Source organism: Seriola aureovittata, chromosome 17 (genome assembly GCF_021018895.1).
Source record: "Seriola aureovittata isolate HTS-2021-v1 ecotype China chromosome 17, ASM2101889v1, whole genome shotgun sequence".
Classification (NCBI taxonomy): Eukaryota; Metazoa; Chordata; class Actinopteri; order Carangiformes; family Carangidae; genus Seriola; species Seriola aureovittata.
In genome coordinates this window covers 15,606,830-15,623,513 of record NC_079380.1, presented here as the reverse complement: position 1 = coordinate 15,623,513, position 16,684 = coordinate 15,606,830, and the positions used below count along the sequence as shown (strand labels likewise).

Genomic DNA, 16,684 nt, shown 5'->3' with positions numbered 1-16,684 from the left:
GTGCCACACCCTCATCTTGCTGCGTTTACCTCTGATAAAGGAAGTCACAGCTCACATGCATCAATGTTGGCACCAGAAGATAACTGAAAAAAACATTATCTCAGTAAAAAAACAGCTATCCCTTTAGTTTCAACTGTTTGTGGATCACACAGTCAGGGATGCAAACTGCTAAACCCAGTCATCCTTATTTATTGTTAGGTCAGTTTGTGCATCTCAGAATAAAGTGCCTTTTACCAGATATTAAACTGACTTTGTAGTATGTATCGCAGCAGCTAAGACAAAATTAATCAAGGTCAAGGTATGGACAGGAAACTAAGATGAGCTGTGTACAGAATGAATGAACGTACGTGTGTGTGTGTGTGTGTGTGTGTGTGTGTGTGTTGTGTGTGTGTGTGAGAGAGAAAAGTGCCACACCCTCATCTTGCTGCGTTTACCTCTGATAAAGGAAGTCACAGCTCACATGCATCAATGTTGGCACCAGAAGATAACTGAAAAAAACATTATCTCAGTAAAAAAACAGCTATCCCTTTAGTTTCAACTGTTTGTGGATCACACAGTCAGGGATGCAAACTGCTAAACCCAGTCATCCTTATTTATTGTTAGGTCAGTTTGTGCATCTCAGAATAAAGTGCCTTTTACCAGATATTAAACTGACTTTGTAGTATGTATCGCAGCAGCTAAGACAAAATTAATCAAGGTCAAGGTATGGACAGGAAACTAAGATGAGCTGTGTACAGAATGAATGAACGTACGTGTGTGTGTGTGTGTGTGTGTGTGTGTGTGTGTGTGTGTGTGTGTGTGTGTGTGTGTGTATAAACATGAGATCACATCCTGTGGAAGCACCACAAGACTGGATACAGCTGCTCCCTGTTACAGCCAACAAATCAACTGAAACGGAGCATGTCATTGCAGCACCTTGTGTTTTACGGCACAAAAACAACCAGCTTAATGCATATCAGTATATTCATCAGTCTCTCTCCCCTGCACATGAGCACAGACACAAAAATACAGAGGCCTAGAGGCAGGTCGATATGGAGGTAAATATAAATATTAAATTTGACCTGTATAAAATATTCACAGACACAGATTAAAGCAGAATTTGAAGTCACAAAAAAAACACACGAGAACTGTAAATAAACACAAACCACACTAAGACTTACATTGAGGCTTCAAAGTAAAGTGCAGTCACATCCAGCCAACTCCCAAATTTAAACACGAGTTTAGATTTTTGTTCCACAAGTTCTCACATTGTATTCTACAAACACTCCCATTTTGCAACATATTTACATTCATATGGATCCCCATTAAATACCATGTAGGCCCTGAAACAATAAACTAATGGGACAGCCAGAGAAACGCATTGAAAACAAACACTGCCTGTGTCCCATGGGATACAGTGCTGACACAAGCAGCAGCACAAGTAAACAACAAAGAATTAAACTGAAAAACATTCCCAGTTTTCCTTTCTAAACAATACAAAATATTTATGCAAAAATAAATACTTAAAAAAAAAAGAAAAGTTATGCTTGAATGCGTGCGGTGTGTACTTGTTGAGGAAATGGAAAGTAAATTGTAGTTTTGGGCATGTCGTCAAAGCAGTGTGGTCTGTCGGTTTAGCTTTACTCCCAAATAACTGGAGGTTAAAGTGGCCTTTTCTCATTTTGTTGTCTCCCTGTAGAAAGACTTTACAGGAAATCACTCTCTCACACACATTTTACATCTCTCTCCGTCTTCTTTTCTCCCTCTTCCCTTCTGCCCACTAACCTTCCTTTCTCCACCTCCTATCTTCTCCTTGTTTCTTCTCAAGATTTTTTCTAGAGCGACCTCCCTCCTTCCCTCCCTCCCTCCCTCCACATGCACGGCTGAGGAGGAAGATGGTAATCTGAGCCAAATGTGGCAAATGTTGAGACTTAATCCTCTCACTTTTCCTTGCTTATTTCCCTTCAAGTAACAAGACATTTTGCATGCATATATGCTTTCTGTTTCACCAGTGGTGGCGCATAGGAAACTACAGAAAAGAAATATCTTTAGAAAAAGGCAGAACTAAAATTAAATCCTTAGCTGTTTGCAAAAGAAGTGCAGTGTGTATTGAGAGACACAGAAAGATTACACACACACACAGAGCATAAAAAGTGGAAATTGGAGGCTTTCTATTTTTATGTAGAATGTTTTATGACCTCCAGATTTGGAATGTATCACCTCCCAGCCGCCTACGCCTGGATACTACTCCACCAGTGAGAGCAGCCCATGAGCACAGCTGTCTCCAGATAGCAGTGTTACACACACACACACACACACACACACACACACACACACACACAATGATGAGCTGTTCTAATCGGATAAGAGAGGGAAGCATACAGCACAAATAACCTGCAAAAGTGTCTCTGCATACATCCAGGCACAAATGATCACAATTTTTCCCACCATAACAAGAACCAGTCCCAAGCACAACTTCGATTGAAGTCTGCTTGTGAATTAAAATGATAAGATAAAGCATGCCACTGAAAATGGAACATATGTGCTGTAACCGATGCTCCTCATTCCTTTAAACCCTGCTAATGGACCCTGGACGCTGCAATTCATTATACACCACAGTAACACAGTAAAGGATGAAATTAACATACTCACAGTTTAGGTATTCACAGGAATTCAACTAAAATGCAAAGTTTGTCCTGAGGCTGGTGCTAAAAGAAAGGTCATGGGCTAACCTCAAATATTAGCTTTCATCCACTGAGGATGAGGAATATCCGTAGTGTACTTCATGGAAACCCAGCAATTAGGTTTCGAGATACCTTTTCATGCACTGAGGTGTTGCTCCAGAGATTACATGGGTGAGAAAACATTAGGAATCACCCTCAAAAACTCACACTAAATTTAGTTTCAGTCAGATCAGAAGTAATCTCAGCATATCTTGTTTCTGAACCAACATGCTGGATGGATGGACCGACCAACCGTGCCATCATTACACCCTTTTAGATCTGGAGGCAAAAAAGTTCCAGATCATATAAGGCTTTATTTTGGGATGACGAGATTACATGAGTATCAGGAGTCTTGTTCTTCCACTCTTGACCTGGTCAGCCTGAGAGGTTAAAGCAACAAAACAATGACTCACTGGTGTGCGGTATCTTACCACAGTTATGGAGCATTTCTTGATGTTTCGCCTCAGTAAAACCAATACTTATTGTGCAAGTTACTAGAAAAACATCTGATGCTCTGTTCAAGTTTGGCATCATCTATGTACCACATGTCTTATGTTAGTCAGTAGTGGCTCAAAGTAAAAAAAAAAACACCTCTGCACTGACCAGACAAGGATCATTTTGCTTTCATTTATAACTTTGTATGTCATATATGTTGAGCAAACAACAGAGAAAATTAAATCACACAAACACTGAAGTCAAAAACACCAGCAGTTACTAAACTTGCAGTATCACTAGCATCTTAATAGTAACCGATTAGTTGATAAAAAAAATATAAAGCTCTACAAAATGTACAGCTGCCAATCTCACACAATCTGAATTCACAGTGATTTTATCCTATACTTTAAGTCTGAATCCAGTGGTTGATTCAAGTTCAAGTGAGCTGGGCTACTCAGCTGCTTGCCTGTATGAGTTCAATGTTAACTGCTGTCCTGGGAGCGTCCCTGCGATTCTCATCATCACCCTCTCTGACCTACATTCACAGATCTAGACTGACAAGCTCACACGAACTCATGCTTGTGCTCGTGGTACTGCTAATTCACAGCTGCTTTTATGTGGAATAAAAAGGAACAGAAATCTCGAATAAATACAAAATAAAAATCAATAAATGGTTCCAATTTGTGTCATACTGAATTACAGAGCCCAGTTTGAAAGTTAAACTCAACATGAATTAGACAGTGTTCAGTGTGTAGATTTGCGCAGACTGTGGTTTTAGAATGACGAGAAATATACTTGAATCGAGGTAGTGTGTTTGAGCATACATATACCAAAGCTCAACATCAGCGTGAGTGTGTTGCAAGATAAGGTTAAAATGAAATGGTTATAAAACAGGAAAGGAAGTGAGCAGCAATGAGGTAAAGCAATGATCAGATGATTTCATCAAAACATAGTTGCTGCCAAACTGTTACAAGTCATTAGATTTAGAAAGATAGGCCATGTTGAAACTGGTTACAGCAAAATTACCAAAGACTGTCAAGTGGCACTTCAATCAAAAACAAGTAGACTGTACAGGCACAGGCTAAAATGCTTCCTTGATAAGTTCACTTCATTATAAAACAGTTAGTATAGAAAACATGCTGTACTGAGCAGGTACTCACTGTCTGTTGGTCGGGCTGTGGGGGCCTCTGTGACTGGGGGCGACTGCACCCTCTCCACCCGGGGCTCTGCTAGGGAAGGCAGGGGAGCGCTAGGTGCAGGAGGCAGGTGGTTGTTGTTCTCCATTGCACTGTTTGGCACCAAACCGTCTGGCTGTCTGAAAACAGGCATCTCTGGCCTCCTGGAGGCCCCCTCAGCTGGGCTGAGGATGGGGGACGGGGGCTCTGCTCTTCTCTGGGGGGGCTCAGGGATCCGAGAAACTGGGGCAGAGGACAGCTGTGCATCCATCCTCTTGGGAGGGGCAGGGGGCTCATGGGGCCGTGTCATGCTGAGCTCTGCCCGCCTGTTTGTGGAGCTGGAGTTGGAGGAGCTGTCCAGAGCAGAGCTCCGACTGCTCAGGCTGACCTCAGGTCGTTTGAGGCCAAAGCGGGCGATGCCAGCACTGGGTGAGTTGTCAATTTGCTTGGAGGAGACCTCAATAGAGATTTCTGTGCGGCGGGAAGAAGCTGTGTCAGGGTTACGACCCCCTGATAACTCAATGCGCCTCATTCCGGTCTTTGGAGAACGTGGATTAGAGGACTCGGAGGGGGAAGATCTGGAAGAGGAGTAGTCGGAGTTGCGAGAGCTCAGGTCGTAGCTCCGCTGGCTGGATGTGGAGGAGGTGGATGAGCGGAGAGGGTTGGTGGTTCGACGAGACAAGGGTGAGGGGTGTGTGGATGTATCCGTCTCCTCCACCTCAAATGACCGCTTCAGCGCTGGAAAACACAGAACATTTGTGGTTAGACAAGAAACAGAAGAGTCTCTTGGCCTATACAGATACTAAACTAAAAGAAAACAAAACATGATCGACAAACTGGAGAACAAAGGGCCTGAGGCACTTTCATTTCTTTTCGGATGCAACAAAATGTTTGATACTAAATACAAACTGCAGTGCAGCTACTCAACCTGTATGTACCTGTACCCATCATGTCTAGGTTTCTTCAGAGACTTGTTGCAATTATTTTCACAGAGATGGAAGGTAATGTTTAGCCCTGCTTGATTTGACAAGGTGTAAATCAAACGTGAATAACTTGATTGTTTACAATGTGTTAGTTGTGTAGAAACAAACGCAGCTGACGATAAGACGCAGTGAGAGCCAACACAGTACGAGGGAGGCCCCGTTTAAACCGACTCACACCGCGTGGCAACGACATTCAAATTTTACACAATGGTCATCACACCCAAGCACTTTGAGAACATTTGCAATTGAGCTGATGATAATTCCTGTTAATTTTACAGTGACAGTGACAGACAGTGAATAGCCCAAAATAAGTAAACTCCACTGGGCATGCTAATCTTACCGGATTTAACACGCTTCACGTAGCCCGATAGCATGGCGTTTGCGATTTCAAATCCGCTCAGTAAAAAAATATTCCTATGTTCCCACCTGGTAGAGTTTAATTATATTGTAAGGTAAGAAAAACATCTGCCACTGACCGAGGAGGAGGACTCTAGTCAATTGTCTGGCTAAAGATTTGATGAAATTACACCGGCACTTCCTTCTTCTTCTTCTCAATATAGTTACCCGAACATCTCGCACACCTGTTAGCATAAAGACTAGCAGACTGACCACGCCCCGTGAGGGCTCTGATGGATCGCGCGACCCCTAAATTAGGCTACTATATTTCATACACTGATGTAACAAACTAAAACAGGTAAATTAAAATATTATATGCCTAACTTATACTTTTGGAGTGCATGTGTCCCAAAATAGGCTATAACTCTTTTTTCCTTTTACTTTTCGTCCTTTATGTTTGGATTTGTATGTGGATAGTTCACAGTAAATGACATACTCTTGAAAAGTTAACAGAAAAAGAGAAAGGACTCCATTTAAAACAGATTTTATCAGTTGAATGCCAATATTCCACCACCAGGTCCATGTCAGATGAGAGGGTGACACCCAGCTCACCTCGGCTCAGCCCAGAGAGCGGAGCAGCAACAAGTCCTGGAGCAACACGGCACCTGTCCCAGATAAACACCGGAGCCTGCACAGGCTTCTGGCCTGCTTCAGGGCTGACAAGCCAAGCACCAGCATGGGAGAAGACCCCTCTTCCTGGAACTCTCTGTTTTCACATCCTTGATTTGTTTCAGCAGGTTTTGTGATGAGAAGCAGCTAATGGTTCGCAGTGTGCACTGAGTTCAATGTGAAACACTGGTTTAACTGGGCATCTGCATCAGTGAGAACCTTTAACCTTTCCAATTTTCCTCTGTAATACTTTGATTATAGAGGCAGAAAATATTTGGTCACCTGCTGTCAACATTTTCTTATCTTCAGTGCGATTATGGGAATTACAGGTCAGCAATTGATGACAAGTTTGAATGACAGGTCAGCAATCCCACTCCATGTCTGCAATTCCTACACAAAGGAGGCTTCTCCAATGCTGATAATTTGAGCAAAGCCTCCTGTGTATACCTTGAATGAGCACACACTGACAGTGCATGCTTGGATATCTGCAGCCCTACTGAATCCCACACTACTTGAACATTCAGTACTTTTAGCATGATACTGAATATTCAGTACTTTAAATATGACATGTACCAGTCACAATATTAGCAGTAGCACTTTGCATCTTAATGGAAGTGCTCAACATTTGGGTTAGCTTTTGTGCAGAGAGAAAGATGAGCAGACTGATATCACTCTAATATCTGGATGCCAAAAATATAGCTGGAGTGACCGGCTGGTTATCTTAGCTTTGCATAAAGATAGGAAACAGGACTAACAGTTAGTCTGGCTCTGTGCAAACATGAGAGATGCCACCTACCAGCACCTTTAAAGCTCACTAATTTGCATGTTAAACAAATAAGATAGCTACTCCTTTAAACCCTGGTGCAACGTCCTAAAATGCTTGGGGAGTGGTTTGCCATGTTCTCATTCCTGTGTGTTTACTGTATATGGCAATTTTGGCACTTTCTTCATTACACCATTGAGAATGACAGGAAAAAATATGAAGAGAGACGAAAATAAAAAGCATTGTGACTTCGATTCACACTCTGACATGTATGTAGTGTACATCTCCACCATCACAGATCATTTCAGCTGTCTTTGACAATAAGGTCTTTGTGTCGCTCAGAATGGAATAACGTAATTTCATTAAGAAAAAATCTGGCCTTGAAATTTTCTTGGAAGACAGGGATGTCAATGTGTTCTGTCCTTATTTAAGTGTAAGAAATATGCAAAGGAATGACACACTAGTCACAATGAAGTTATATGTAAAAATCCATTGTATGCAGAGGTAAAGGCTTGAAATATCTAAGAGTTTTGTGTCAGTAAGGACAGGAAACGAAGCACAAATGCCTCCAATGAAAATCACTTGGGCTGCTCATGGATGTGTGATGCTTTTAATGGCAAGCTTGAGCAGTGAAAGTAAGAGGCAAAGGCATATTCACAGTGCCACAGGCCACTTGAAACTCTGTTTGACTGTGATTTTGATATAATGACCTGTTTGCCGAGAATTGCGCTAACTGTGTGGTGACACAAGAGCCCAACACAGTGAAGTCCTCACTGACACGTTGGAGACACAGGCCCCGTCAGTTATTATTCAGTGTCTCTCTGTAAGTGTGTGTGTGTTTAAACACAGCTGCAGAGTAAAGCAAACACAGCCTGGTCTGCCCTGGTTGGAGCCAAGCTCTCTGCTTCTGTTAACGTCACTGCATGATTAGGTGTGTGTGTGTATGAAAGGGGATAGATGAGGAGGTCACACATTAATATCTCTATTTTCTCTATGGCACTGTTACTTGCCTCTGTGCATGTCTCAGTGATTGTCTATGTGCCTGTATGATGGCATACAATGCTGTATATTTGTGTCTGCATTACAGTGTGTGTGTGTGCACAGGTTTTTATCAGTTTGTGTTTGTGTGTGCAATTTCAAGGACAAAGCCATTTGATCCAAACTTGCTGTACTCTGCTGCTGCTATGAGGTGATAGCAGTGATCAAAGACCTTCCAACCAAGCTAAGATAATACTAATGAGCACCAATGTGAACCAAATGTTAACCTCTGTCTCAGGCTCTTTCCATTAGCTCTCCCTTCTTCCCATTACCTCTCATTTCACCTGGAATTGAAGTAAAATCTGCTTTGAAGATTTCTGAACCCCATTCATCTTGGACTCAGTAAACAATATAGCGTAAACTTACTCGCAGACGCTACCGCCAAATAAGGAAGACACTGTAGCCAAACATGATGTTTTTCAACTATAACTCAGATGTCAGATACGGGATGAGTCCATGTAGTGTATTGAAACATGGTTAAACTGGTAGAAAATCACATGATGTTGATACTCTGTTCTCCAGTGTAGCATGTACTGTATGAGCACCACATGGACATTCTCTACGCCTCTCTGAGCATGACAGTAGATGAGTCGGACGGGTCAACAAGATGTAGTGCTGACTTTTGTCTTCAGCTCTTGAGGGAAACTGAGAATCACTGAATCACGCAGGCATTTTGTCAAACTGATAATTAAACTAAATTTGCTTCCAAGAGCTACAAAGTACAATCTCCAAACTGTGACTAACGTCCCAATCAACCATCAAGGGTAAAAGCTATGCTTCCACTAAAGTGATCCAGTAGAGTTTTTCACCTCTTGTGGCATTATGACACAGTTTTTTAAAGTTTTTTTTTTTTTAATTAGCAGCACCTGTTTGTCTTGTGTGTACACAGGAAGATGCAATACAGTAACACTGTGTTCTTGAATAACACTGAATGCAAAAATACACTTTTGTTAGACTAGAAAACTCCAGAGGGCACATGTAATGTGCTGGTATGAGGGCAAGTTAAAAAAAAACTTTCGGTTAGTTTTCATTGTTAGTGAAGGAGAGCGCCAGTCCATTAGGTTCAAATTGTCTTCACTCACACAAGGGATTCTCAGGAAATGAGGCACATGTGTAATAGTGTTACTGTTTGCACGATCTGCTTCAGTCTTCAGTGCTTGCTTGCCTACAGCCATATCAGAACTGTATTAAGTTGCAAACCCAGGATTTCCTACTGCCACTGCTTCATATCAAAGGAACACAAATTACAAAATACAGGGTGGCTTTTATTGTGAAGGAGTCATAAGAATTCAATTGAATTTGTCACTAAGTAAGCACTAAAAATGCATTGAAAAGACAAGTTTTTGTGAGTAATAGAATATGAAGGAGCATCCACTGTAAGATGTTTGATGAGAGCTTCAGGTGAAAGGCTGCACACCTTCCACTACTTAATAAGGTAACCAACTGTTTTGATTGCCTGCTCTATAAACAGATATACCGGTTGTCCTTCTGTTGAAATAGCTACTCAAGGAGTGTTTGCTGTAGTATTAATCCACAGTGGCCCACCATCCACAGCGTTACCACAGTAACCACAGATTGCTGATAAAACAACCAGAACTGAAATCTTAAGGATTATAACTTTATGGCAATATTTTAAAACGCAGCCAGTTTGACATGTTGAGCGCTCACAACTAGAGTCACTTACCCTCTTCTCTCTGAACAAAGGTTCTGCAGTTTACCACAGTAGCCTAAATAAGCTCTGCATGTCAAAAAGTGCGTTGGACCAGCTGGCATAAGAGCATCTGGCCCAACTCTCTTTCCTGGAGGTGTATGTTACTGTTGTCAAACACACTTTCCATTCCCTGCAGAAACAAAAAACAATTTCTACTCAATATACGAAAGAAAATCTCTCATCACAGCCTAGTTGTTTTTAGCAATAGCATGGAGCCCGTTGATAACTCTTGGGTCTTGTCTGGGGTTGGCATCGGTGCAGGTTTCGCTCCACGTGTCCAACAGGGAGAAAAACAGCAAGGAGTACCTTAAAAGCCTAACAAAGACCTGCTGTGTTCGCACTACCCCAGAGTGACCCTTGGTGCTTCCTAGGAGCACGGATGCTGCTGGCGTCATTAGCAGGAAACCCGTTCTAGCTGTTGACTACAGAGAGACCTGATAATCCTGATAAGGATGGAGACCCCTGAGCACGGTTATCATTAGCTTCTGTCAGAGGACGCTTCCTCACACACAAGCTCTGTCAGCGAGGCTCCTCGAGGGGTTTTGTCACAAAACTGAGACTTAATGGTTAAAATCAATTGCACATTAACCCCCGTACAGCTGTTCTTTGACAACCAGAAATACTTCTACCAATGGTCCTTAATAACACAGTTTCAGTGCATTACGTGTTACAGAGCACCAACTGACTTACAGTCCCTGAAAAAATCCAAAGCCACAGCTAAGTGGCAGTTGGATTATAATAACAGTTTTCATTTTGAAAGGCATTTCAGTTCCTACCATGATCCTTCGTCAAATTTTTCGCCGTCACCATTAAGGAGTTTTGTCCTCTGAAATAAGGTGTGTTCCCTAATTTAAAAGAGATTGTTAAAACTGCTCTGCATATGATTAAAGAGCAGTAAGTATAGCAGCAACCTGGTCGTAAACTGGAATGACAAATTCTATATATGTTTCAGGGTAAAATGTTTCATGTGGCCTTTTTATACATTAGAGTAATTAAGAAGCACTTGTGGAAAATGAATTCACCAGACAAAGCAATAGAAGCTCTGTACTGGGATCAAGAAGGTGCTCTATATTTTTCAATACTTCCCATATATGGTGATTGAATTTAGCTTTATCTCATCACTGACTGTCAAAACGTTTGTTACAGTGAATGGTTGGTGAGTGCCATGCAGGCCGGGCCCTATGCAGATCTGTAAAAAGAGGCCCGGCTGTGCTCAGATCCACTCCTTCGCTGCCTACCCCGACATTTTCACCCACCACAGAAATCTGCTCCTGTGGAATTTCCTCTCACTGCACCAGTGAATGCCCTTCACATGCAGCTTAGAGATACAGAGAGAGAGAGAAGAGAGAGAACTGAGAGAGAAGAGACTCAGAATCAGAATCAGAATCATTACAAGCCAGATATCTGGTCCATATTTGGGTCATTAAACTACTTAATGTATACTGTCTGCAGTCACTCATTAATATACTGTAGATGTTTTTAACGCGAGAAGGAAACACAAGCGGCTGTTTGCAAGAGAAAAGAGAGAACAGGCCTCTTTCAAGGAGCAGTACAAAATGATGCTGTATGAAACTGTGTGGGTGCGTGTGTGTGTGTGTGTGTGTGTGTTCCTTCTGCTCAGCGGAAAAGGCCCAGTGGCTCGGTCAATGATCTGTGTGTTTGTGAGGTCACAGCTGAGGTCATCAGCCTCATGGGCAAGAAAATCCCATCTTCTGTCTCTCTCAGCTTTTCACAGGCGTCATCAGCAAAAAGCATGACAGAATGAATCACACTCGCTATCCAACAATGGTGACGTGGCAAATACACTCACTGTTAGACTAAAAAACTGCTCTTCCTGCTGTCATTCACAATTTTACTGTATAGATTACATGTGGCGTATTGCACAAATAAGTGTCACATCCAATGATAAAATGATCCATATTTTCTGTGGTGCTTTAAACAGAGATCTAAACATTTCACAAGCATATGATGTGAATATATTTGCATAAATTCACAATTTTCAAATAATCAGTATAATCAGGTGATAGTCACGCCTGTGAAAAGCAAGGTTCATCGTGCATTGAATAAAATATTGATACCCTGTAGTGTGAAAGATCCATGGTCAAATTTTCACGCACACTTAAACATCACTGGGTTAAAAAGCTCCCCAGTGTGAGTCAATATAACACCAACTCACTACTGGGTTAACTTTACCCATTACCAATGAGTTTTGACTCAGAGTTAATGTTATTTTTATTCTACAAGATCAAACAGTCAATGTGTTGGCTGATTTTCTACCCATAATATGTAGTGCACAGAAAATTCAGCCGTAGAAAATTGCCACAGATGTTTTCTAGATACAAAATAAATAAGTCTTATTCGACACTATAAGTGTGGTTTGTGGTCTTTTCCATACGTAGTCCAAGGGATAGAAAATCCTACCAAAATGACCTGACTTAAATACTGTATCACCCAACTAACATTAAACCCAAACTAAGTAACTTTTGCTGGAGTCACTGTGGTCACAAGTTAAAAAATGAGGCATAATGGTAAATGCTAAATGCTAATAGTGTAACAGTATCTCAAGTAGAGAAGAGTTATTGAGTCAATGAAGTGGCTGTATAACAATGTCCATCTAAAGTTTGCTAACATTAGCCTCCATAAGCTATTGATCATACCAGACCAAGTAAGGCTGTGGCAGCAAAAAGTGTAGTATTAAAATAAGAGTTTGGTTGTTTCTCAACTGGTATTTGTGAGAGGAATAATTTCTTATTTCTTCTTTTTAAAAGCTGCATAGTCCCATTTTAAGATTAGCTGTCGTACTTGATTGCGATACAGCACATTGAAAAAGTCAGTGTAGCATGTTAATAGTCACCATTTTTTTGAAGGACGTGTCCTTCTTTTCATTATGACAATGGCTTTTTTTTCAAAGCAAATTTCAAATGAAATCTCCCCTTGACTACAGCAAGCTGTGTCATATATGCCTTTTTAAAAGTAGTTTAACGCAATATTTTATGTGGCTAAAGTGGAATTATTGATTTAAAATGTGCCATTAAAAAAAAAAGCTCATCACAAAGCTGCTCAGTTACAGTAAGGTGAGTACTTTTCCGACCCTAATGCCTATCTCTTGGTGGGCTCTTGTAGGACTCACTGAGCCACACATGGCCAAACATCATGGTGCATGGTGATGACATATAGGTATTACCACACACTCAGCCCAACCAGGGGCAACACACGCCATTGACAATCACAACAGTAGTCCATTATGCTGGTCTTACACATGAGCGAGGGACGTCTAAAAGCATGACTTTGAACCACATGGTCGAAGCACACTCCGTCACCCATGATGCCTCTCTTTTCTGAATGCCACTTATCTTTCTGCTCTGTTGCACTGTGTAAGCAAGCAGCTTAAAGACTAAAAGAAAGAGAGAGAGGGAGAAGGAGGCAGAGAGATTCACCGTACATACCACAAGCAAACTGGTGTTGACAGAGGAGCAGCATCGGACAAGTGTGGATGCGTTCCTAATGGCTATGTGTTTGTGAGAGACAGGAGACAGATAGTCAGATAGACACGACAGGTTGGGGGAGAGGTGTTGGACTGTCAGCCCCTCCTTGCAACCACCAGCAGGCAGGCCACGGGGAGAGGGGCCGAGGATGGACGAGCTGCTGAGAGAGGAAAAGGGAAAACACAGCCGGAGGACGAGGACGTGGAGGAGGAGGCAGAGGAGTGGGAGGAGAGGGATGACAGGGGGAATCTGTGGGCCAGGGGGGAGAGAGATGAAAAGGAAGAGGAGAAGAAGGGAAACAGAGGGGGGGTAGGTGGGCCAGGTGTACAGCTGTATTGGTCAGTTGCTGTCTCCTGAGTGCTCAGCATACAGTATACAAGCAGACTCATATGGCCCTCTCTGTGATGGAGGTTGCTCTAAAGAAAGGCTGAATCAGTTGCACACTGAATACAGTTTCTCCTTTTGACACATGCAACCACATCTTAGACTCAGACACATACATGGCAACCATAACAAACACACGCCCATGCATCTCAACAAAAGTTAAAGAGCCATAAAAAGTAACACTTTAAACATTATTTCCCTTCGAAAACACCACAGCTCACCACAGACGTCAACGAACCCTTCACACTCCTTTTTTCCAGATCTGCGCGGCTCCAATCAAACATATGGAAACTATCTACAGTGTCCTCATGGCAGGGTTATAGAGTGCCTCGCTCCACATAGTGACAAGAGGAAGAAAGACAGTGGAGCAGCAGAGCGCAAGAGAGAGAGAGAGAAACTAACCTTCAAAGTCTGATATGATCCCTTCCAAGTGAGCGTTGACAGTGGAATCAGACATTTTGTGGAGCAAGTGTGTATGTGCGTGTGTGTATAATGCGAGAGAAGAGGGAGCAGGGTTCCCTTTCCCCAGCAAGGAAAAGTCTTCCTGAGGCGCAGTCCCGCTTTTAAACAAATCCCAAATTAGGAGCCCGTGCAAGAGAGAGGAGGGGAGGAAAAAAAAAAAAAAACAAGAGTTGAGCAGCTCACTGATCCAAACCCGCTCCCTATCTCTCCTCTCTTTCTTAAGGCAGCAACTTATTTTTCTCTTCTCCTCCTTCTCAACTTCCAGAGCTTGGAATGAGCGAGCGATGACAACCCCCCACTCCCTCCTCTCTTCTCCCTCTCTCCCTTTAGCTCACTGCAACCCCCCCTTCCCTCCATACCTCCCTCCCCTTCTGCAGCCGTCCTCTCAGACTGGCTCCCTTGAAAGCTCTCATTTTTGACTGGGTCGGTCAAATTATATGCATGCTAACATTCAAACACACTTCCTGTAGGCTGGATGACATGGCTAACACACTCTGGGCAACTGATGAAACACACAGATAGTCATTACTGAGTCATTACTTGTTTTTAAAATCTTACAATGTTGAATATGCCAACATCAGCATCCTATAAGCACATACATCAATGCATACACTCATAGTCAGATAGAAAACAAGACAAGCCTCCATTCAATCTTATCTTATAGTACATGGAGTGAGAAGTTACAGTTCATAGAAAAATAAATCCAGGGTGGAAACAGAATCATACTATGGACTAATATGGTCAGGACAGGCTCACACAGGCAGTTAGTAGATCATCTGACAAGCTCAGTCGCTCTGGAGGCAGACATCAATAAATAAGTAGCCTAATGACTTAATGACCATGTGAATGAGCCCCTGTGTATGGGGGCGGAGGGGGAAGGGTGGACAGGGGCGTTGGTCAGTGTGTGTGTGTGTGTGTGTGTGTGTGTGTGTGTGTGTGTGTGTGTGTGTGGTCCAATGAATGTATGTCAAGATGGTACCATGATTATGTACAGTTGAGCACATTCACAGCAACTCCTACCTTAATTGAAAAACAAAAGTGTGAAGTCACTTTGATTCTCATCCTGTGTGAAAACTTGAATTACCCAGTGAGAAGTTGCCCTGAGGCCAGTGAAGCATAGTCAGACTTTATCAGCTCCAGGCCGGCGACAGAAAAACCACTGCATCTGGCCTCTGCACCAAAATGAGCCATTTATTAGTGACTAGACAATAAGCACTAGTGTGTGTGTGTGTGTGTGTATGTGTGTGTGTGTGTGTGTGTGTGTGTGTGTGTGTGTATGTGTGTATGTGTTAGGAGACTCTCTCCTCACAAGGCTCATAACTCTCTTTTCAAATGGCAAAGATATACTGCTTTCAAAATAAGGGCAGCCCTGAGAGAAAACACCACATGAGGCAAAAATTAGAAGACAAATGAAATAAAAATGTGTTTGGATAGATGATAGAACATAGAGAGATATGGAAAATAATTTGGGTTTAAACTGTGATAAATCATTCAGGCTGTAAAGCGACAGAAGAATTCCTCAATAGCTGTTATCCAGTGAGTGATTTATCAGAAGATGTTTGGGACTGAAACCTTGCATGTCTGCCAATTTGCTGCTTACACTGGAATCAAAGTTTGCATTTTCTGTTGATTTAGGCATGTTTACCGATCATAAACACAGATGTGCGCAAGTGCACAAACACACACTAACACAGATTTCAAAACAAATATGAGGCTTTACTGTACCAAAACCTGCAATCTGAGATTAATCTTACACCACATTTCCACGCCATTGAACCATGCAAAGTATGTAACCAACAATATGTGTGAGAAAACACTTGCATCGTCAACAAATATTCTCGGTTAACATGAAAACTGGGCCTTTTCCTGGAGGCCAGCACAGGTGCCTGGGATGCCATAAATAAGTAAACATGACTTTTGACATGATTGTTGGTTACTCTTTGAAGGCAAGGTGTTTTTTTCTTTGTTCCCTGTGTGAGAAGATCAAGGTGTAGGGTGAGTGCATAGTTCAGAGTCCATGAGGACAGCAGAGCTTTAATCTCTCCCGCAAAAGTCTAGGGCCGATCTTCCTATTCATAATAAAGCCCCATCCAGATATACCTACATCTATAGTATAGGTATGAAGTATGAACCCACAATAGCTGACACTGTCACTTCCTCCAGCAGAGGTCAGTGTTGCACCTATAAATACAACCTGTTAGCTTGGTTGCAATGTCAGTAGCATACAGTAATCTGATCTTGCAACAGATAAAGATGGCGACACGGGGAGAATCCTGCTCCCGACACATCCTCACCCAACACAGTGTGTTCTGGCCAACACATGTGTCAGTTTACACTGATCAGTGGCACACACTCATATTCACACACACACGCACACACACAGAAAAAACTAATAAGTGCACAGCAGATGCATGCAAAAATATGAATATGCACACACTGAGGCAAGCAACACATACATGCACTCAGCCCAACACCCAACCATTTCCATGACACTCACACACACACACACACACACACACACACACACACACACACATACAC

General features: G+C 42.3%; 1 protein-coding gene across 4 annotated transcripts in view; it reads right to left on the bottom strand.

Annotated features, from left to right (window-relative positions):
• Positions 1-16,684, bottom strand: part of LOC130185890 (septin-9-like) — a 73,975-nt gene that overhangs the window by 37,940 nt on the left and 19,351 nt on the right. For 2 of the 4 annotated variants that reach the window (XM_056402639.1, XM_056402642.1), the window contains one exon: positions 4,298-5,050. In XM_056402639.1, coding sequence (XP_056258614.1) covers positions 4,298-5,050 — 753 coding nt within the window. Of the gene's footprint in view, positions 1-4,297; positions 5,051-5,771; positions 5,902-14,083; positions 14,407-16,684 lie in introns of those variants that run through there. The other 2 variants (XM_056402640.1, XM_056402638.1) reach the window with 2 other exon arrangements.